The following is a 24,299-nucleotide window of genomic DNA, read 5'->3' on the forward strand; positions in this document are numbered from 1 at the left end:
GGGCACTGCTTTTAGAAATATTTGCTTCTGGTAACACAATGATGCTTACAGAAAGAAAGCCTGGAATGCATGGAATTCTCAAGGATGCCAGGGTGCAAACAGGATCTTGTTAACTAGGGTTTTAAGAACCTGCTCTCTGGTCACATTGATATTCAGAAAATGAGAGGGCTCATGAATCATCTGTTTCTGTAAAGTAAGACACTTAGACCACTAGATCTGTAGTTCCCTGGACTGAGAAATCATCATTCCAAATACAAAGAGACACTCAGTCACAAGCCTGCACTGAAATTCAGCTGTTCTTGTGCCACCAAGATTATGAAACTAATATCACACTGCTCATTTCTCTTGCTGATAATAAGAAAACTCTAAGCAACAGCAAGATTGACAACAATCATTTTACTCCCACATGGTTCTGCTTTAGAAGCAGGGCCTGGAGCCGATCATGATGAAAAGCAGCAAAGAACTTAGACTGGCAGAAGGGCAAAGCAGCTTGTTCATGAGCTGAGCAGGAAAACATTTCTCACTCTTGTTTCTCTTCCAATTGGAGGGTGGGAAAAGACTTGTATTTGCAAAGCACTAACTGTCCAGAGGCTTGTATCAAAGATGAAAGGATCAGCAGCATGTGGGAAGGCAGGAGAGAAAGACACGATGTTTTTGAAGATGACCTGCCCATGACTGCCCACAATCCATCCCTTATTGTGTCTAACAAGATCTTCCAAATGCACTTTCTGAACAGTGTCTAAAACAAGAGAGCAACACATAGGTAAAAACTGTGAGCAGTAGCTCAGCAGAGCAGTTCAGGCAGCTCTCTTAAAGCAAAGAATATCCAGGCTTGCAAATCTTTGCCACCTCAATAGCAACAAAGCTGAGAATGGAAAGGCCTCATGAAAATGACAGCTGTAGTGATAAGCATTAGTAGAAGCATGCTGTAATCAATTCATTTGGATTTGCTTTTAATAGTCCCTGAACTCAACATTTAAATGCAACAATAAATAACTACCAATGTAAAACACGACACTGTTGTTTTCAACAGAGCACCTTCCTGGCCCTTTCCCCTTAGTATCATGCCTGAAACTACCAAAGACTGGAGCAGGCTAAGGTGTAACCACTGGCTCTAGGAGCTCCCCTGATGGGGCTGTCCAGCATTCCAGCATTCCTTTTCCTTACCCAGGCCATCCCTTCATCACAAGAACCTAGCTGGCTCATGAAGCATGGAGAAAAAGGCCTTCAAATGTCATAGCTCCATATCTAGGGCATGTCTGGTAGCATTATTCTCAAACCACCATGCTGCAGTTGGTCTTACATCAAGAATGTCTAGTTGTGCTGAGATAGTCTGGTTGTTTTAAGCCAGTACTTAAAAAATGCATGGCTGGGCTGCACAGCTGTTCTGCTCATATGCCAGCACACAGCACCTCAGCGTATACATCAAGCAGCTCAGCACCCCTGGCTACTGCTGCACAGCAAGTTCAGCATGACCATCCCATGTTCAGCAGATACATACCTACTGCCAACTTATTCCGTGTTGCAAAGCCCAAATCTCCAGCTGGTTATGAATTAGTCTCAGATGTAGCATTCAGACTGCATGACCAAGCTGTGAGGCTAGTGGTCCTGGGCAGACCTGTGGGCACCTGTTCTTGCTGTTGCTTTGATGAGAGCAAAGGGGCTTGCAGTGAGGCAGAAGTTGGCCTCTTCTCTCAGGTAACAGTAATTAGACTGGAGAGAAAGGCTTAAAGTCTCATCAGGGCAGATTCAGATTGGATATTAGGAAAAATTTCTCCTCTGAAAGACTGATGAGGCAGTGGCACAGGCTGCCCATGGAGGTGGTGGAGCCACCATCCCTGGAGGTCTTCAAGAAACATGTGGATGTGGCCCTGAGGGATGTGATTAGTGGACATGGTGTGATGAGTCACTGATGGACCCCCTCTTAGAGGGCTTTTCCAACCCTAATGATACTATAACTGGGTGCCATGTCTTGAGTGAAACACTGTCAGGAACTGAGTATGTAGGCACATCATGTCTAAAACAAACACGAGCACGGTCTTACTGAAAGTAACAATGGAGGAGGTGTCAGCCCAGAAAAGAAAATGCACACTACCATTATACACCACTGCAAGTATGTGCAGCTTCCTGAGGGGCAGTTGTATCTGGCCTTTGGGAATGCTGAGTGGTCTGTGGGCCATCAGGAGGTGCTGCGGGTGGGTATGGATTTAGAGGATAACAGGCTGACGAGCAGAACAGTGCAGCTCAGCTCCAGGTCCCAGCTGAGATGTTCAGATGTAGCATCCAGAAGCACGCAAAGAAGCATACTACTCATGCCCATTGGATGGGGACAGAACCGTTCCTGCCAAAAGCGTGTGCAGCCCAGGGCTGGAGAAGGCTGGGTGCTGTGCCTGCAAGCAGCTGTGGGATGCGGGCAGGATGCACACCTCTGGAGAGCAAACAGCGCTCGAGGCAGAGCTGAGCGGAGCCCTCGGTCACCAGACCCGGGGACATCTGCAGCCCTGCCGGCGGCACTGCACCGCGCATGCTGTGTGCAGGGTGAGAGAAGGATCGGCAGGCAGCCGGGAGGGGGGTCATGGCCGTAAGTCTCTCCCCTCCTAAGAAGAGGAGGGCTCAAAGAGAAAAAGAATCATGAAGAGGCAGATCCTGCATTTATCATCGTAGGGGTAAAGCCAAACTCTCTAATGAAGCACGCGACATAACTGCACTGTAATATCAAGGATCTGCACTGTGATTTGAAAACAAGCTGCGCTTGCACAATCCACCAAGAAAAAAAGCCGTGCGGATTAGAAAGGCTCGGCTCAGCTCTCACTTACACGAAAGTATGGGCACAGCTACTCAGATCAAATGAGAACGAGGCCCGAGGAGTACCATTTCCCAACCCGTTCCCTCAACACACCGCCGGCCCTCCCGCTCCCCATAGTTCCCAATCACATCCCGGCACTCTGCTCTGACTGCACCCCAGTCCTGAAACTACAGGCAGCCTCCGTCAGTCTGAGCTGGAGTTGATGTATGGAACCCCTCCCCTGCAAAGTCACCGTGCCAGCTGCCAAGTATCCTATTTAAATACCTCTGAACGCTTAAGGCTCGATGGTGTTAATGGGCACAGCTCCACTGGCCCTAGAGGAGTTACTTCTATCACACCCGAAAGGGAGTGCAGAGCACATTTCTCTTTTTTAAATGACACATCCATTGAAAGCGATGAGAGGAAGGCATGCCCTCCCTTACGCGTAAATTCATCTCCCTGTGCTCACCGGATAGACGGGATTGTGAGGGGAGCAGCCAAAAGCAAAACCCGAACCAAATTCTCTACCAAAACCACTGCTGTTTCTAAGGCAGATATGATGAGGGCAGGATCAGCAGCGATCCCTGCTACTCCTCACCTCCAGTACGCAGCCCTACCTATGAGAAAACACTCGGGAGCACTTGGGAAGTGTATGCGTCAGTGAGAGCACAGAATCATTACGCTGCTGTAAACATGAGCCATGTTCAGCAGAACGCAGCAGATAGGACTGCGCAGCCTGTCACCGCTTTTATGGCTCGGGTGGAGAGACAGCAGGATTTAAGCACTTATTGCTCTGAACAGAAGTCGCCCATTGCCCTCATCTTTTCCTTCCCCTCCTCTTCCCGCCTCCCCGGCTAGTCGGGCTGCTCTTTAAACAGAACGAAGTCATGAACCAAACTTCCTTATTTTATACGGCTATGAAAACTGGATAAAGACGCGGCGCTTTGATTATTTCTACTTCAGAGCTTCCCATCTCCACCGGAAAGTCAGAGACACGTCTAAGGGAAAGGCAAACGTGCCCGGGAAGGGGACCGGCAGCAAAAAGAGAAAACCTCGGGGACGGGGCTGGGTGCTCCTTCAGACGCCTCCCGGACACCCGCAGAGCGGCCTCGGACCCCTCCCCGGCTGCAGAAGATGCGCCCAGAGAGCCGGGCAGCCGCTCCTTATGTAAGGCACAAACCACTGACATCATCCCTCCCGCCGGCGGCGCCGCGGCGCTCGGCGGCACCCACCGACCCGACCCGCGCCCCCCGGCCCCTTTCCACGGGCTCCGCTCCCCTCCGGCAGCCCCCAGCTCCGCCCGGCGTGCAGTGCCCGGTGCCCGCCCGCCCCGAGCCGCGGTACTCACGCACTGCCTCCTGCTTGGGGTCGAGGCCGCGCACGGCCCCCTGGAGGCCGGCGATGCGGCCGTGCAGCGCCCGGACGCGGCGGTGGGTGCCCTGGATGTCAGCCTCGACCTCTTGGAAGAGGTTGCAGGCGTGCCGGGCCACGTCGGAGAGCTGCCGGAGGATCCGCGACAGGGCCACGTTGCTGACCGCGCACAGGTCCAGCACCATCAGCACCGCCGCCTCTCGCTCGCCGCCGGCCGCCTGCGCTCCCTCGCCCGCCGCCCCCGGCTCCTCCGGCGGCGGGTCCCGCGGCGGCGGCTCCGCGCTCCGGCTCTCCTCCAGCACGGAGGCGGCGGGCTGCCGCCGGCACAGCCGCTGCGGCTCCACCGTCCGCTTGGCGAACGGCATGGCCGAGCCCTCAGCGCGGGGCTCGCTCGCGGGGATCGCTGCTCCCTTGCCCCGCCGCCCTCACGCGCGGCCGCCCATCGCCGGGCTCCGGCTACGCGCCAAGCTCCTGCGCTGCCGCCGGCCGCCGAGCATCCGCCGCTGCCGCCGCGGGGAGCCGGGGAGCATCCGCACCGCCTCCTTCTCTCCTTCTCTCCCTCCTTCCCTCGCCCGCCCGCCCGCACGCCGCGCCGTCCCGCTCCGGCAGCGGGTGTGAAGGGGCGGCCCGAAAACCCGGCGAGAGGAATCCCGCGGCCGCGAGGAGGAGCGAGGCGGCGGGGCGGGGGCGGGGGCGGGCCGGGGCCGCCGCCAGGAGGCGCCGGAGTGCCCGCAGCACCTCGGGAGCCGGAGCCGCGGCAGCCGTAGGAGTCACCTCCAGCCCCGCAGCCCTGCCCCTCGGGAAATGCCCTGGGGCGTCTGCCAGCTCTGGAGTTCTGGGGTTTGGGGTGGGTCCCCGGGGAGACGGGACTCGGAGATCCTCGGGCGTCCCGTCCAGCACGGGGTGTTCCGTGGTCCCACGCATGGAGCCGCCCTCTGAGAAGCTGTCTAGGGAATCACAGTCATAGAATAGCTTTGGTTGGAAGGAACCAAATCGAGCTCCAAGACCTGCCATGGGCAGGGCTGCCGCCCACCAGCTCAGGCTGCCCAGAGCCTCGTCCAACCTGTCCCTGAGCGCCTCCAGGGATGGAGAAGGTGGGCTGCGGTCGGATGGGAGTGCTGCTTCTGGCACAAAGAGTCTGAGCTTAGTTCTGTGCGGTCCTCAGTGTGAGCTGGCATGAAGTCTGGACTTAACCTGTAAATTACTGCTGTTAAGCATGCAGCTGCAGAAGGCACAGGAAAAGCTGCTGTGGAAGGACAGCCCTTCCCCAGGCTGACATTCCACAGTTGGGATTAAGCTTGCCCACTTGAGCACTTGTCACCCTGGCACATGCTTGCCATGATCTTATAATCATAGAATCACAGAATGGCCTGGGCTGAAAAGGACCAAAATGACCATCTAGTTTCAACCCCCCTGCTATGTGCAGGGTCACCAACCACCAGACCAGGCTGCCCAGAGCCACATCCAGCCTGGTCTTGAATGCCTTCAGGGATGGGGCATCCACAACTTCCTTGGGCAACCTGTGCCAGTGCGTCACCACCCACTGAGTGATGATGTGGGCTGTCCTCACGCCTGTAGTTACCACCACCTCACAGGCACACCAGGTGCAGGTGAGTGCAGGTTGCTGCCCCAGGGGCATGCAGCCACCTGCGGCTCCTGTAGACAGCTCCTGTACGGCTGATCCCTGGGCTGAATCCACTGCTGGCTTTTGGCACAGTTGCTTCGTGTGCCCTAAGACCATCACAAATCTGGTCAGAGCTGTTAAAGTCACAATATCCCTTATGCCAGAGTTTCTTCTGCAGCAGGGTGGTCTGTGCTCAGTAATGGAGCAGTAATGGACTGTACTGCTTTTCCTGCCCAAAAGAATCAAAGTACTTCATTTGTTATCTACTGGGAGGTACTTTAATAATTCATGTGAGTTTCATTAATGGGATAGGGAATAGGAAGTCTAAGTTTAAATGCTAGGGAAGGAACAGCAACCATCCAAACTGGAGTGGACTCACAAGACACAGACTTGGGAGTGAAACACATGGGAAGCAGCATCATAACCCTCATCAGGGATAAAACTTGGTGTTTAGGGAAGCAGCTGTCAGCCACTCATCCTGCACCTCTCTTAGATATCCTTATGAGCCACTGGTTTGGGCCAGTGTGCACAGTTAAATGAAGCCAATGTCAGACAGTGGTCAGCTTATCTGGAAAGTAAAGGTCCTGCCAACCTTGTAAGTCTTCACAGTAGTTAGTGTATCTTCATTTTGGAGGTTCTGTACTTACCTCCTCTCTGAAGAGCTCCTCAAACAGGCCTGTCCCCCTGTGCTGACTGCAGGGCAGCAGAGTGCCATGGTCTGAGGTTAAACTTTAGTTAACAGTATGTACTTGCAGCTCAGAAAGCCAACTGCATCCTGGGCAGCACTGGAAGAGGGGTGGCCAGCAGGGAGAGGGAGGGGATTGTTCCCCTCTGCTCTGCCCTTGTGAGGCCCCACCTGCAGCACTGCATCTGGGCCTGGGGCTCCAGCACAAGAATGATGTGGAGCTCCTGGAGTGAGTCCAGAGTAGGGCCCTAAATATGATCAGAAGGCTGGAGCACCTCTCAGATGAAGTCAGGCTTAGGGATTTGGGATTGTTCAGCCTGAAGAAGAGAAAGCTCATTGTAGCCTTCTGGTACTAAAAGAGATCTTATAAATGGAAGGGTAGCTGACCTTTTACACTGTCTCATAGTGACAGGACAGGGAGGATGGCTTTAAACTAAAATAGGGGAAATGTAGTTTAGATGCTGGGAGGAGATCCTTTACTCAGAGGTTGGTGAGGCACTGGCACAGCTGCCCAGAGAAGCTGTGGTACCCTGGAGGCACTCAAGGCCAGATCAGATGGGGCCTTGGGTAGCAGCAAGGAGAAGCAAAGGAGAAGAGACCTGAGCTGGTGGGGGGCAGCCCTGCCCATGGCAGAGGGTGGAACCAAATTAGCTTTGAGGTTCCTTCCAACCCAAATCATTCTATAACTCTGTTATTGTACCCCTTTATGAACACATCAGCCCAGGTCAACCTTCTGCACCAGTAGATTTCAAGACACACTTGCAGACCTCATAGACAGACATGTCAGTAAGAGTATCAGTCATGAACAGAGATAAACTCTTGAAACTGTTCCTTTCTGGTTATTTATTGCAGGAAAAGCCTTCTGTTGTGTCATACTGCTGTCCTGCATGCAGTAAATTTGCTCTGGGCTTCTACTGTGGATGGCACTTGCTTTCACCCATGGCAATGAAAGGTTTATGATGGTTTACTTCAAAACCACATGCATTATCAGGATGGGAGAGTTGACAAAAAGAGTGCAAGAAAGTTCTTCCTTGACTTCTCACTGCTGCTGCTGCTGCTGGGAAGGCTGTTGGTCATAGAACTCAGCAGCTGCTGTGCGGCTTCACAGCCTTTATCACCCATACTACAGCTGTGCTCCTCCCACGGTTTGCATTTACTGCTGACATCCCTGCTGAGGCGTGATTTGACAAGTGACACCAGTGGGGCAGCTCTGTGCTGATGGAGGTGGTGGCAGGGCTGCTGATAGATCAGAAGGAATCCATGGCTCTCTGTGCAGTGAGTGCAGGAGATAGGGAAATGAGGTTGGGCAATCTTGCCCAGCTTGGCTCTGGCCTGCTGCGGTATGCCTCACTCCACAGTGCCAAAAAGAGAGGAGAGGCTGATGAGTGCTTCAGGCTATTGTCATTTCCTCCTCTTTCCACAACTGTCAGGAGGATGTCTTCAGGCATCATATTAATGAAATTGTGGCCTTTTGACCATCATGTAGTATCTATCATCACTGACGCTAGCCCCACTAATACATCATCTATTTATTCCCAGCAAAGATGTCACAGGCAGCACATTACCAAACCTGTACCCACTCGATCTAGCAAAAAGCATCCTCATTCAGAAACTGTCCTCAAGGCTCAGCTGCCATTCTGCACTTAGACCAGAGTGACATCCATTGATCACACCAAGGCCGCATTAACAATAGAAGCCCATTAGGCAGGAAGGCAGCACAGCCAGGCACTCTGCTGTGAGTCAGGACCTGCTCGTTTAGGTCTCACAGTCCTGCCTGTTTGTTTCAGCATGAACATGTTAAGATCACGTCAAAAACAGAATTGTAGCTGAGAAATACTTTGACTGAAGAGGTTCGCAGGGTCTGAATGGCATAGTCAGGCAAAATGCTGGCAGCTCAGCTTTACACAGCATGTCCTGTGTTTGCCAAAACTTTCTTCTGTTCTGTACACCAAGGGGATTTCCTCCTTCAGTATTAGCCTGGTCTTTGATGGCAACAGAGCTGATGTACTAAGACAAAAGTCTTTTCCATTCTAGCTCCCATTTCCATATGACTTTATTAGCACACATAGCTATCCAAAGTGTTCTCAAAGAAGGCAAGAGACCACAAGTCTCTTCTAGGAGCTGCTAGGTACAGGAAAGGATGAATATTGCCCCCGCAGTCTTTCACAATGCTCACAAATACAACCTTGCTTTCTGCTTACCATTGCAGTACTGCTGTGCAGATGGAATTTTCTCTTGTCCACCAGACCCAGGCACACTTTTTCCTAGAATCACTGAGTCACAGGGTTGGAAAGGACCTACAAGACCCTCAAGTCCAACTGGCCTATCACCATCACTGCCCATTAAGCTACTAACCACATTTTGTAGCTCCTCATCAGACACCTCTTAAACACTGCCAAGGACAGTGACTCCAACACTTCCCTGGGCAGGCCATTCCTTGTGTCTCCTTGAGAAAAATAATTCTGTGACCCTCTGCAAAGCTGTTTCCTAACTCTCCTCCCACTTCCCTGTGAGCAGCTGTATGGCAATCAGAGCAGTGGTGTTTCTCAGTGTCAGTTTCTACTTCCTCTCACTCTGGATTTCTCCTTCCACGTGTGTGCTGTCTCCAGCTCCCATTCCAACCCAGCCTGCTACTGCCCTTTCTGCTATTTGCTAGTATTTGCATTAACATAATCCTCTTCACCCCTAAACTATGACCCCACTGCTTTAGTCATTGCTTCAAGTAGGAAAAATGCAGGGCCTGCAGCAGTGTATGTACCTGTAGCAAAATGAATAACTGGGCTCTGCATGCTGCTGCAAATCATGTAGTGCAGGCAAAACAATTAAAAACTGAAAGTTAACTCCCTTTCTCTTAATTATAGTTGTTACGGAGTTTACTTGTAACCAGAGTAGGGATGACATTTCAAACTGAGGTGTGATTATTAAATCAACACTTTCTTTAAAATGTGCCTTAAGTCAAGGCTGACATGATAATTGAGTTTTATTACTAAGAAACGTCTATTTTAATAAGGAAACTTCCTTATCTCTCCAGTGAGTTCATGTTAAGTGCATATCAATGTAATGTTTTCCATCACTACTACCTGGCACTGCGAGTTAGGAATAACTCACCGGGGCACCCCCTGAACAGCAAATGCTGTAATTTCCTTCAATGCCAGCATTAGTTGCACATTCTTTCTTATCCCAGGAAAATGTATTGGCTGCCAGCAGTGGGGTATGACAAGATGAAAAAAAAAGAAATTTGTTTAGATACTGTTGTCATTTGGGCCTTTAAAAATATGAGGACTTGTCTGAAGGCAGTGCCTCCTGTGTTACAATGCTGGCCCATGACACCAGAGGCAGATAATGGGGGTATGGCAGTAGAGGCTGAACCTTCCCACCAGTATCCTGTTACGTGTTGTCATGTGAGAACAGGGGGACAGTCTGACAAAATGGCATCTGACATAGAAGTGTGTATGAAGCAAAGGGGCGTTGTTGAATTCCGCCATGCAGCAACTGACATTCATCAGTGCTTTCTGAATGTTTATGGAGACCAAACTGTGCATGTGAGCGCAGTGAGGGGTGGGTGGTGTGTGTCAGCAGTGGTGGCAGCAGCAGTGGGTCACATCTGCTGGTGCAGATTGTTACGAGTGCAGCATACAGGCTCTTGCTCATTGGTGGTGGAAATGCACAGTTCATGGTACTGACTGTGTCAAATAACAGAGTTTTGTAGCTGAGAATTTGCTCTATTAAATAGTGCTCTTGTGCTCTTGGTTTCCATTGTTGTTTCTGTGGAAATAAATGCAAGGTGTTACCTTTGGAACAACCTACATAATAATGGTTAAGAAAGTGCAGTGATCTCAAGACAAAATCAAAATGAAGTTCTGCCTTACGAAATCACTATTAAAAAGAAAAAATAAGTGGTGAACAAAAATTATCTATTTGTTACAAAGAAACAATAATTCACTGAAGGGAAGAGTAAGGGAGAAAGAAGATGTTTTCCTTTCAGCGAGAAATTCATCCACTTCTTTGTTGTTCTGACTCCTTAATTACACTTGATTTGTTAGCAGTGGGGGTTTAACCTGCACACAGTGGATATTTTCACTGTTCTCTTTAATTTCTCCTGCTGGCATCTGGCAGTTTGTACACATCAGGCGCAGACTGCAGTGGTCTCGATTCAAGACTCAGCTGACCTCAGCTGACACTTCACTTGTATCAGGACAGTGGGAGCAAAACTGGTGAAGAGAAAGAAAGATTTATTGGGAACAGAAAGTGGAAACCCCAGCATCCAAAGAAGATTATTTGTTCAATATTAACAGCATGCGTTTTTCACACTTCCCAAAATAATTTGGCACGTGCCAATTGCACACTGAATGTGGAATTTAGACCACACTCTATCATGTGGTCTAAATGTGGAAGTAATTTGAAGTTTCTATACTCTGGTGTTTATCCTTCCCTTCCTTGTTTCAGATTCTTCTTTGATGAATATATGTAAAATAAAAAGAAGATGAACCAACCAAACTGAAATCCACCAGATCACAGTTCATGTCACCAAAACAAGATCAGTAAAAGGCCAGATTCTCCCACTTTGCTCACAGTGAGGAGGTGAGAAGGGAAGAAGGCCAGGTCATGTTGGTGCCTCTGTGTTTCCCACTGCTTCTCTCCAAGGGGAAATTCCAGTTCTGGGTGTTCAGCTCACTTACATCTTTCTGTGTTCTAGCACAACGTAATGCCACCCAGCCCCAGATGCTGCTTATAGTGAGTAATGAGCTGTATTTGTTAAGCTAGCTTTGCATTCTTGAGCCAGGTAGGCTCACATCACAGGTTTGTTCACAAAGCTCTGTGCCAGTCATCACCCAGTGTTTTTAAGCAAGCATCTGTTTGGATCCCAGCAGGGGAAAGCTGGGCATGAATCAGGCCCACTTAGACTTTAGAGACCAGTGTGGAAGAGCCTGTCTGGGTATTAAAATCTCCGTCCTGCAATCTGCAGCCCATATTCCAGCTCTGTGTGGCAGTTTAATTTATCAGAAAGTCCAGCAGTATAAAATAACAAAAAAGGGAGCAAATCAGATTTGAAGATGATTGGTGTAGGTCACTCTGAAAGCTCATGCTGCCCTGCACATGTTCTTTTCATCTGTATGGGTTTCCATTATGAATAAATCTTGTCTGCCAGGAGTAAGTCTTTGGCTTTCAAAGAAATGAAAATAACAAAAGATAAGCAATTGCGTAGTAGGTGGGCTAATTCTTTCTTCCACCTCTCTGTCCACAATGGAGACAAAAAGAGAAATGTTGTGCTCAGTGGCTTGGCACCAACCCTCCACCAGCTGGGTGGGAAGGCACCCCAAGCCCTGGTGTTTTAACTCCTGCAGCAAAGCACTACGTGAAGCTTAGAGTCATAGAATCGTTAAGGTTGGAAAAGGCTTCTAAGATGATCCTGTCCAACTATTCATCTACCACCAATACTGCCTACTAAACCATACCCCTCAGTGCCACATCCACATGTTTCTTGAGCACATCCAGGGACAGTGATTCCATCACCTTACTGGGAAGCCCATTCTAATGCCTCACCACTCTCGGAGAAGGAATTTTTTCTAATATCCATTCTGATCCAAGCTTGTTCTCTTTGGCAGATCTGACATGCGGCAGTGCTCAGCAGTGCAGTGACTTTTCCACAGAAGCTCCTTCTGACGTAAATCATACTTAATCTGAGGTAACTCATGGGCTCATTGTGGCCAGTCAAATCAGCTCCCTGTTTCGTTTAACTAACAAGTAATACTTTAAGTGCTCTGAAAATGCACCATACTAGGAAAAGTCTGATGGAGTAGGTGATTAGCGTTTCAAAGGCAAACAAAGTTAATATAAGCATATTTAGTCATCTGCTCTTAAACAAGAAAAGATATGATAGCAGAACTGAACAGATCATTTTTGGACTTAAGAGAGATATGGAAACGCGCTAAATAATGGAATGTCACTAGAGCCTACAGTTATTCTAGGGGGTAAACAGAGCTATTATACAGCTACTCACCTTTATGTCTGCTCCTTTTGCTAATGGGCTCTGTTCATTGTGTACAGGAAAAAAAAGAAAAAAAAGAAAAAAATCAGCCTTATCCTGCTTACAGCTGAGCTGCAGAATACTTAAAATTATTACTTTGGATTTTGAACATTAACTCTGTCTGCTGGCAAGAGGAAAATCCTCTCATATTATATAATTATGGCTTCAAGCAGCACTAACAAAGAAGTTGCACAGGCCGGGGCCCGCTCACCCATGTCTGGAGGTATCGACAGCATGTCTGTGGTTGTGGTCATGCAGGCACAAAGAGGTAGAAATAGGCTGCCAAGCAAAACAGCCTGCAGAGTCAAGCTAGGAACTTCAGGAGCTGGTGCCTCAGCTGCAGCCACGCCAGGCTGTTGACAGAGGCTTCCATGTCATCTTCCGTGACTGGTGCAACCACAACATGTGCCAGCACACATGGTACTGGTGAGCAAGCAGGACAAGGAGCTGCTGGTAAGTGGTGGGTAAGAGTCAGGAATGCACTGGAATCAAATAAACTACCCACACCAGCACAAACGAGGAGGCACAGGGGAGATCTTATCATTCTCTACAACTGCCTGAAAGGAGAATGTAGCAAGGGGGGTGGGATTTCTTTACCCAGGTGACAGCAATAGGATAAGAGGGAATGGTCACAAGTTGTGGCAGGAGAGGTTCAGACTGGATATTAGGAAAAACTTCTTCTCTGAAAGAGTGGGGTGAGGCAGTGACACAGGCTGTCAAGGGACATGGTGGAGTCACTGTCCCTGGAGGTGTTCAAGGAACGTGTAAATGTGACACTGAGGGATGGGTTTAGTGGGCATGGTGTGATGCATTTGTGGTTGGAGCAGATCATCACTGTGGTCTCTTCCAATCTTAATGGTTTTATTATTCTATCATTCCACAAAATAAGGGAAGGTCAGTGGACAGTCATGATAGATAGTCCAGTCTATGTCTGCACTCATAGCAAGGGGTGCAGAGTGGTATGAGATCAAGGGGCTTGCTACCTGTAAAATCCATTGCACTATCTGACCTTAAAAGGCAGTTCCAAGCTCCATGCTGTCATTTGTTACCTACTACAGATTCCAATGCTAACTGGTTTTAAGTTAAATTTGCTGATTTTATAGACATTGTTGAAACAACAGCATGGGCATGCATGTAGACAGTCCACTGAAAAACAGGCTAGTGCAGAAAATAGGATTTCAAGAAACTCCACTGAAAACTAGCCTACATGGTAAAAAAAAGAGACCCAAACTCAGATATGAGTTAATTGGGATTTTCTTCTACATCTCATTAACCTCTGAGATGACGAATCCTGCAAAGCCGTGATTTATTTACCACAGATGCGCTCAGAGGATACCGCATAACTCAGTGTTCTGGCACTGTGAAAGTTATTTGCAGTGATGAATTTTTAAAATTCTTTGGAGAAAAGAGAACGTGCATCTCCTTCCCCCACCAAATAAAAAAAAAAAAAAAAAAAAAAAAAAAAGAAAAAAAAAAGAAAGAAAAAAAGAAAAAAAGAAATTGCAGAGTAACATTCAAAGGCTCATTAAAGCAGCCAGGGAAAATAGATTACAGAGACTTCAAAGACTCACGATACTGGTTAAGAATCAGCTCTCTTTTTCAAAGAAAATGTTATTAGCTAATCCTTGAAATTTGGGTTTTGGCAGGTGACACGTTGTTTCCTGCAGGTGCAGAAACAAGAGGGTATTAAAAGAGTTTTGGTAATGCACAGGAAGCCTCCCAACTAGACTTAGGTTTCCATCTATTCAAACCAACCTGAGCAAGCTCTTCAACTTCTCATACATGCACTGAAATGTTTAGGGAGACTCTAACCCACATGAAGCTGAATTTCTCCTTTACTGTGAAAACCCATCTGTAAATTCATCACTTCTTATTTATTTATTTATTTATTTTAAGGAAAGCACATCTTTATTACCGATATTGTCAGTAACATCAGAGGCACTAACCAGAAAAAACAATGCAGAAACAACATCTACCTATGGATAACAATTGTACTAATAAAACTCTGTGAGCTTATAAGTAAACTTCACCACTTTGCTGCTTGCATCATTTTGGGGATGCTTTGACATGCTCTCTCTTTTAAGGTCTTCTTTACAAGGTCCCTCATGTGTTCTTTGACTTCTCAATCCATGGCTAATCCCAGCTCCTCCATTAGTTACACGTCCCCGGTTACCAAAAGAGACAAGGCCAGCCACATCTCACTTCAAGACCTTTGTTAAGCTGAGATCCTTTGGCTTTGATTTAAAACCCAGCTATCTCATGACAACAGTTTTCCCACTGAGACTTTCACCTAGAATTTGTCCGGAAAGATGCCCAAAATTGTGTCTTACTGTTCCCATGGCAACCAATTGCTTAAAGTCAAATGACTGGACATAAGATGCCCTTAGTAGTTAACAACCTGAAAAGGTACACCCAAATCAATCAGGGAGGATGGAACAGCAGCAAAATTTTTCAGGAAACATATATCTTTTTCTCTATCATCCAAGAAGTTCTTCTGTTGCTGTTCCTTTTCAGGTATATTCAAAAGTAACTTTGCTTATAAATTAGACGAAAAAGCAAATAGCTGCATGAAATTCAAACCATGGCACAGGCAACATTCATGACTTGTAGAAAAGAGGCCAAGAATGATAAGTCTATGAAGCCTGCCACTAATTATAGAAACCCATATTATGAGGCACAACTCTTACAAGGACAGAATGAAGCATATCCCTTTAATAAATACTTAGCACTTGTCTTGAGGAAAGTAATTTGAAGTGTTTTTAAGATCTCAAATATGCTATATAGGCATTTGCAATTGCTTGTAAGAGGTGGCTTACCTTATTACTCACAAATCCATTCTCCAAAATGTGTTTTTTCCCTGTACACAACATCAGATAGACAGCGATGACACCTCAAATCAGAAAACCCAACATAGTTGTGATCATTATTAAAGCCAGCTGCATATACAGAGGTGAAAAGAGAAAGAAAGTGTTGGGACTAGGGTAGCTTGTCTGTTTTGCATCAGCATGTAACATAGCTAGATATTTTTCATTAAATATTTTTAATTTAAGTGCTCTGAACTAGTCCTGTTAGAGCTGGAGCAGGAGGTGGAGTATGGCTGATGGCATCAAATATGATACATCATAGAATCATAGAATCACTCAGGTTGGAAAAGACCTTAAAGATCATTGAGTCCAACCACAACCTAACCATGCTACCCTAACCCTAACAACCCTCCACTAAATCCTGTCCCTGAACACCACATCCAAACAGTTTTTAAGCAAATCCAGGGATGGTGACTCAACCACCTCCCTGGGGAGCCTATTCTAGTGCTTAACTACCCTTTATGTAAAGAAGTTTTTACTGATATCCAACCTAAACCTCCCCAGGCACAACCTGAGGCCATTTCCCCTTGTCCTGTCACCAGTGAGAAGAGACCAACCCTGCTCTTTCTGAAATCACCTTTCAGGTATTTGAAGAGAGCAATAAAGTCTCCCCTCAGACTCCTATTCCCCAGACTAAACATCCTCAGTTCCTTCAGTCGCTCCTCATAGGGCGTATTCTCCAAACCCTTTACAAGCCTTTATTTCACATGCAGCATTACTAAACACATATTACCTGCATTATACAACTATTTGTCAAATAATCAGTCAAACAAACAAACAAAAATACAGGCACAAAATGCACTTTGGTCCTCACTGAGGCATTACATAAATGCCTTGGCCCTTATTGCTTTAGTTTTATTGACATTTACACAGATGCAGCAAAAGATCTGCTGAAAAGTTTAATATAATACTGTTCAGATAACAAGAGGGCTCGGGAGATTTAAATTCCTGCTAGAAGAGAGGTTTAAAACAACTTGGGTGTTATGGAATATTTATTGCTAAAAGAAACATAACCCAGAAGTCAGTAAGTGAAATAAATATTTCTGGAAATAAAAAGGCCAGGTCTTGAGAGCAGGGCAGCTAAGTGGAACTGTGTAAATTAACGCAGTCCTTGTTCCTTTTGCATGGATGTATTTCCCTGCAACTGACAATGAGATGTTATTGGGAGGATTGCAGGATCATCCCCTGACACAGACTCTCTTTTGCAGCAAGATACCCTCACAATATTCTCACCACCTTCTGTATTAGATGAGCAATATTAGGGTTTCCAGTGAACTTCCTGGAGACTCTTGTTCTCCTCATCTGAATGGCAGATAAACAACGACCCCTGGAAAATTTTGAGGGAAAATAAGTTTTAGGGGGAAAAGCATCAGAAAAGAATAGAATTATACCAGAAACCATAGTGAATTATAAAAGCCACAGTGCTTATAAAGGACCTTACTGTCTTTAACCAGTCTAGCAAGGTAGGAAGAGTGAGCAAGATAACCAGTTCACAGGAGGTGGTACTGAACCATCATGCATGATTTCTGTTGCATGGAATCTATTTCTGAAGCCACTACAGAATCTGTTCATTACCCATCATGTGCAACAAGAAAACACCTTCCTTTCCATTGACCGGAGTGGCAGTTCTATCGGATGCTCCACCTGTAATAATGATGTCAACCTGACCAGTGTGTTTAAAGTATTGGTTAAAAGTCTTCTACAGATTTTTCCATGGCTGCTGTTGCACCAGTTATGAATATTAATTTTCAAATGATGTGTTCATATTGTTTCTCTGGCTAAATTAGGAATACTTACTATTTATTTTGTGCTTATCTTCATAGCAGGCAAGGCGATACTGGCATCTGAGTATCCAGAAAAGAATCAAGACCACTCCCTTTGGTTCTTTATGATGCAGTCTGTGCTAACCACACTGGGATTTCCCTTCCATGCTGAGGCAGTGATGTTGTGCTGAGTCTGTTGTCTGGAGGGTTTGTCAGGATAATGGTGTTCAAACGAGTGATGTGGGACCTAGGATACTCAGATGTGCATCTATGCTACTTTTGGAACTGTATCTAATCTCTTAATTTAAATAAATAGATAAATAAAGCCTTGATAGTCGATCAATCAAGAGGAACGAGAAGCATGAAGAAACAACAGCATTTTTAACCTTGTTCCCACAGCCTTACCTACATTCGTTACTATCTCATACGTTTGTCATAATACTAAAAATCTTACCACAGGCAAAATGTCTCAACAATATTGTTTTCGTTTCAAAACTAGACACAGAATTCAATTCCTGCAAGTCTGCCTTGACAAGCATACAACGCTGAACACTGTAAAGTGAAATCAAACTGAAGTGGCAATTCAGAAAAATCCATGTGCAGAGCATATTAAAAATTCACTGCAACGGCAATGATCAAGCACGAGGTCTTAGGTTACATGAAATGAGTTACTAAAGCACAAATTGTTCTTGAGAGCTACTTATCTTGCTCTCCATAATTAATTTAATACCTTAGATGAGGAGAACAAAGTTAAGGCTCGCTCTCCAGTGGGGGTCACTGTTGAAGAATAGCCTCTGATTTCTCTTCTACGGACGATCGAATACATCCTAAAAATGCCAGGAATAATCCAAACGGCTCGTGTGAATGCACTGGAGTTAGATTTGAGCAGTTCACGTCAGCTGTCAAAGTGAATCTTGTGAAAAGGCCAAGTGTGTGGGCTATAGGAAGCAAATTTTCACGTCATTAACACCCTATACACACAACAAAGAAGTGAGACAAAAAGAAGGGGTAGGTGTTTGAAAGCGCTTCTTCCTTTGACCGCAGACCAGGCTCGGGACGGTAAGATCTTGGTCACTGATTGAATGAGTTACCAGTTAGAAGCCCCTTTTCCCGTTAGAACGCCATTTAGACTCCTACAGCAAATGGCCGAGACTCCTGCAAGTCCTGGTTATCACATGTCATGATTGTGAAGCCTTTTCGGAAAACTTTTCCTTCATTTTTAGTAGAAATGTAAAAGTGGTGTAACTCCAGAGTGTAGTTTGGTGAGGTCTCCACACGCCCCAGTGCTTCCCACAGCAGGATCTGCCAAAATATGTGACGAGGGAAGGAGGGAAGGTTTTGGGAAATAGGCTGTGCATTTGGATGCATGCACTTGCCCTTGTTTTCCAGCCCTCCAGGGGTTAACACCAAAAGCAACTGTGAAATGAATGCCTGCTCTTGGGCTGGTGTGAACAGAAGAGCATGTGGGACACAAGGAGCACACATCCATGTGTCACAGCACAGTGTATCCAACAATTGTCTGAGGTCCCTATATTCTCCTCCTTATTAAACCTTTGATATTAGTAGCCATGAGCGCTGAAGGGAAAGTGATGTATCCCTGGTGGCTTAATGGACAAGCTGTATAACAATGATGAACAATAAACAAAACCACTACTCTTCATTTTCTACAGAGCAAGGCTCCTTTTGTACCAGCTGACCATCTGACCCATTCATTCCATTTGGTAACATTAATGCAGGCCTGTATTTTCACGAGTATCACTTAAACCCCTGAGTTTCACCCTTTAAAAGATGTTTACTGCTATTCACTCCTCGTATTATATTTCTTACTGAACCTGCACTAATGCATCCATTCTGGACTGAAAACTCCCATAAAACTGAAAATATCCCCTTTAGAAGACCACGGCCGTTACATGATACATTGTTTGTCGACAGCATAATCTTTATACCTGGTTGTATTCAGATTAAAAAGCTGCTATTCCTCTTTGCTTCCAGAAGACAGCAGCAGCAGCAGCCCTCGGGCCACAGGGGATGGATAGAGTTGCAGATGGATCTTATATACAGTCACCTATTCCTAAAAGCATGGTTTTAACTGAACAAAATAACCATACACACCAGGTCCTGTGTTATGCTCTTGTAAATCGGAGTGACGCTGGTCAAGCTCTGTCATTTTTAATGAATAATATTCTAGCTCAGAATCTTTCAGGTCATAAAACAGGGAGTGATAGCTCCCTCTTCACTTAGCATGGAGAGCAAAGGATTGAGGAGGTATTCAAGGAGTGGTTATTAATGTGAAGATATCAAACCCTGTTTGTTGGGATTTCAAAATACAGCATTTAACTGCTCAAAGAGCAGCCCCTACCACTGTTAATCATACTGAGTGGTGCTTCACTGGGAAAGGTTAAAAAGGCCTATTGGTTTCAGGTAATAGATACTTGATGCTTCAGATAGCTACACTAAGTAGGGATGGAATTGGAGACACTCAAAATGCAGATCCAGCATTTCCCATCTACCATAAATGTCTTTTGTATTTTTTAGCCATGAGTATTTATCAAATTCAGCAACTCCATAGTCCAGGGGAGAAGCCTGGAGAGCAAGAGAAATGCAATTCATTTGTTCCTGTGCTGGGACTATGCTGTGCCGCCTTCACCATGCTAGTTTGGACACATTCACACATGGGGTATGCCTCCAATTGGTACCTGAACAGGAGTCAACTATTAGCTGCAAGCACAAACAAACAAACACAGAGTTTCTGGAAAATATTGAGAGATCTTTAAGGAATGTCCTTGTTCTGAGAAGTTAGCACTAGGAAGAGTCAGATTTGAAGCTGCTGTTCTTAGAAATTGAGTCTCTGTTGAAGAGGAGAACTGCTGGCAAAGATCATTCAAAACCTAAGCACTCTCACGTGGGTGTGAACATCACACTTTGTTTAAAGTTTGCAAACTCAGCACCTTTGCAACTGCAAAATACCAGTTCCTTCACTTTTGTGCATAGCCGTGTCCTTTTCATGTCCTTGAACTTCCCTGTTTCATCTGGCTAAGAAGTGAAGTGTGTCAGCCAGTGCTCATGCGCAATTGCATACACAAGGTATAAAAGAGAATACTAATACAAATACTTCATCTGGAGGACTTGGCTGTGGTATAAGGAGTGCTTCTCCTACCTCACCTGAACAGACGTAAGCATGAGACGACATGATGTGTTTCTGCTGTGCTCTTTTATAAGATGAAAGTTGAACATTTCGTTCTGCTCCAATTTTAGCACCATCTCCACAGATAATACAGAGCATTTCACAGACTTTTCAAGAACATCCTTCCTTTCCCCCTCCCCCTTCCCCCCCCCTCCATTTTTTTCCATAATGTTTATGGAAAAAGAAATTTGTCACACTACCTTGCAAAAGGCGGTTGCTTTGTTGACCAGATGCCAAACTGAAATTCAGACATGGATGGCCAGAAATAAGATTTACTTTAATCCTACTAATCCTGAGCTGTTGATTGGTACAAGGCACCATCATAGCTGGGTAAGCTTCCCAGGCTTATCATCTGATTCTGTTCAGAGTCATGAGATCACTTTGGATTTTCAGTTTTTCCCTTGTAAGGGACAACACTGCTGCCTTGTGTTTCATTCTCTGCTATAAACAAAAATGAGCAAAAGAAATAATGGACCTTTGCCAACAGATGCAGAAAGCTAAAGGCAAACGGTTTGCTGAATCCTGACAATGTTTCCTATCAGGAAGGGTGAAACTTAGATCCGTCCTGAAGGTGGCTAGTGGTCTACCTGGGTAAATATACAGCCATCTTTACTTCACTGAAGCCCCAAGCTAACTTCAGAAATTGAAATCACACGTCATGCAGAATAGCTTGGCTTTGTTTTGCTTAGGGAAAGGTGAAAAAAACAAGCTCCTCAAACCTTTTTCAAACGATTAACGAGGACCACTGTTGAGTTGGTGAGGGCCTATTTATAATGCTGCTCCAAGAGTCTCTGGAAGCAGCCTTCCAAGGGTGTGTGGATTACAAGGTTGAAAACCACTCTTTAGACATGGATCACCAACTCAGTCCCACAAGCAGCAGCAACCTGCTTAACCACAAAGGGAAACTGCACTCACACTACCTGGTTGAAAAAAATGAGCAGGACTTCTGCAATAAGGCTGTCCTGTAACTGAAAAAATTGCTTAACTTACTTTTAAAATACACTGATTATATTGTGTGTTCCAAGTTGACAGTGCTGCATCACATTCCAGAACACCACATTTGGTTTGCTTTATACCTTGCTAGGATATTATCTGTTTATCTGCTGCTTGCATTCCAGACCATTTGGAAAATTCCTGCCCTTGAAGATTATCTGACTGTTGGATAATTAGAAGGATACAGATACCAATATATGCAAAGTACCCCAAGCTACAATGTTATCAAGGTAACATCACCATGCCAACAATGCGGTTTGAGCTGAAATAAAAAGATACATATTCAGTGCTACGCTTAACCCTATCTAGTGTCTTGCAGATAAAACTTGAAAGGGTAGAAGATGAGCCAAAAAAAAAAGCTTCTAAGACCTACTTTTACCTAGAAAGAAAAGGTGAAAGTTTTAAAGAGGTGAGAATGGCTGAGTTGCACTGTTTTTTACTTTAAGCTGTCTGAAAGGATTAGCACCTCAGAGGTTATTTTGAGACTGTGATGGTCTTTTTTCTCTCCCCTCTTAGTGGCATCCTTCTTGCAATGGAGCCATCTAAGTTTCTGAGGCTCTTAGGTGCTACGGTAATATAGATGAGAGCTGGTAGTAAACAATGCAAACTCCCACACACAGTATTTGGATAAAGCAGATGACTGAGAACAGCTCTTGCAGTCCTTTTTAAGAGGGGACGCAATTAATTTGTTAACATTTCCCTGTAGTCTCACAAAGAAGCTGAACAACATGGAAAAAATAAACCAGATAATAAATGTACATTGTTGATTCGGCTGAACCCTCAGATGTTATCCATTGTTTGTACTGAACACCTTCGCACATCTTAAAGCAGAGTCTCATCTTCTGAATGCAGAATGCACTATTGAGACGGTGGAGTCCTTCCAAACAGAATGAAATATGCCACAGCATTGTCACCAAGGCAGAGCTTAAAAACAGCACAACCAAGGTTAATTGCTGTAGTCGTGGGATGTGAGACATTGAACAACATCTCCATTAACTAGTCTCCAGCCTACCCAGCTCTTGCTGCATTCCAGAGGGACTTTTAAGTGCATTGAGTTGTCGACAGAAGTATTATTTGCAAAACTATTGGCTCAGGAATTGAAAGATGCCTGGCCATCCTCTCCAGAGTCCTGCCTTCCAAAAGCACGGCATGATAAAACCCACCCTTGGAAAGTGTTAGCAGGCAGGAATGTCAAATAGAAGAAAATAGGGGAGAAACAGAAGCTGCTGGCTAACTCAGAGTTTGGGAAGCAGTGAGAGGTAGACATTTCTGTATCTGTGGGAGTTTGAGGGGAGCTAAGTACCATCCTGCCCTATATATTCTAGCCCTCAAATTGTAGTCCATTATCTCTTATGCAGGGAGTAGTTTCCTCAGATACTGGCAGCCTACATTTACTTGTAAGTCTGACTCCATGCTGCTGGTGTCAGTGGAAATTCCTGTACTGGTAATGGAGGGGACAATGTTGCTTCGAACTGAAGGAACTGGATGGTGCTGGAAAGACAAAGAGCCTTTCAGCTCCTGTGGTTAACAGAGCAACAATTTTCCCTATTAAAAGAGTGCCCTATTATAGTGGAAAATACATTTCTGAACACCCTTAGTCTGCAACAGTGTTGTCTTTGCAAGAAGTTATTACAGTGGTATCAGGAAATTGCTCCAATAAGTTCACTGAACTTCTTCTAAGATTCCTCTCCTAGCATTTTAACTAGTAAGCTATTTACCAGCTGAGCAGTGGGCATCTCTATGTCTGTTCCTGTCAAGATGCGGGCATTTCAGAGATCTCTGATGTTCTGGCTTCCTGACTTCTGACTATATACAGCTTACTCTTCTGACAACTCACATAAATAGTCTTATTTAAAGCTGACTTCATGATCTCTTAATGCTTTTCAAGGCTAAGGTTTCAAAAGAGTTTTCTCTTCAATTTAGTTTATAGCACCACTGTATTTCACAGATGGTTTCAATGTATTTTTGGAGTCTATATTGAATCAGTATTTGAGTTATAAGGTATGTATATCAGGTGAAGCCATAGCCACCATTCCTTGGCAAATTGTTAGATCTAATGAGCTGAATCTCCTCTACTTTATTGCCTAATTAATTCTTGAACAATCATTGAATTGCAGGAGTGGGAACTCTGCCAACTTTGGTCACACTCTGTATTGGGTTATGCCAGAAAGGATTGGAAAGTGAGGGCTTTCTTTAATCTGCATACACAAAGGGAAACTTCTAGGTGGGTGGGCATGGGTTTCTTTTGCCTACTTGCACAACTGAATAGCAAGAGGAAGTGGGTCTTCAGCCAAGGGTCAAAATCCACAGGGAACAGCAGATCCCATTGGGGGAGCAGGGTCATGAATTCACACTCCTCAGGGTTGGCTTGCTGCTGAACAGCACTGGGTTATTAATCTGCAGAGGAGTCTGCCTTGGATTACTAGACCTTTTGTGGCTTCTGCAAGCACTACCACCACAGCAGATTAGTTGGAGAGGTAAGTCAGGGGCTGCTGAAGATGGCCTGGTGGCACAGAGATTTGTCTGAGAAGTGACTGAAGAATTCAAGAAGCAAGAACACTGCTGCAGTCAGGGTGAAGTTAGACAAGCAGCATGAGAGCAAAACTTCTTGTATTTTTTCAGGGCAGCACTTTCTTATTTCTAAGGCTTTGTCCTGATTTTTATCATAGGAAGTCTTTTAGACACTTGGTCAACTGGCAAGTTTATTGCCTACATGCTGTCCACAAAAAAAAGCAAGAGCTATATATTTGTTCTAGAGACATGAACATCCAACAGGGGAAGAATTTATAATACAGGCAAAGACCGATGGGCTCTGAACAACTCTTTACCTCTCTCTGTGTTGTCTTCAACAGCAACACTCAGAAGTACCAGTCAGGGAGAGCATCCAGGCCTACCCACTTTCCCTTCACACTCCCAGTATCCACAGTTTGTGTACTTAGGGTATAAGAGGGCACTCCACTCAGTCTTCTGCCTTAACATTTGCTTATGTAACTTTTGTCATT

At 45.6% G+C, this 24,299-nt stretch overlaps 1 protein-coding gene across 2 annotated transcripts in view; it reads right to left on the reverse strand.

The window, feature by feature from the left end:
* NHS (NHS actin remodeling regulator) overlaps window positions 1-4,716 on the reverse strand; it is a 248,735-nt gene extending 244,019 nt beyond the window's left edge. For both annotated transcript variants that reach the window (XM_072333650.1, XM_072333642.1), the window contains exon 1: window positions 4,134-4,716. In XM_072333650.1, coding sequence (XP_072189751.1) covers window positions 4,134-4,521 — 388 coding nt within the window. In that variant the 5' untranslated portion in view covers window positions 4,522-4,716. The remainder of the gene's footprint in view (window positions 1-4,133) is intronic.
* Window positions 4,717-24,299: the final 19,583 nt, after the last annotated feature.

This window comes from Excalfactoria chinensis, chromosome 1 (genome assembly GCF_039878825.1).
Source record: "Excalfactoria chinensis isolate bCotChi1 chromosome 1, bCotChi1.hap2, whole genome shotgun sequence".
In the NCBI taxonomy this organism is placed as follows: domain Eukaryota; kingdom Metazoa; phylum Chordata; class Aves; order Galliformes; family Phasianidae; genus Excalfactoria; species Excalfactoria chinensis.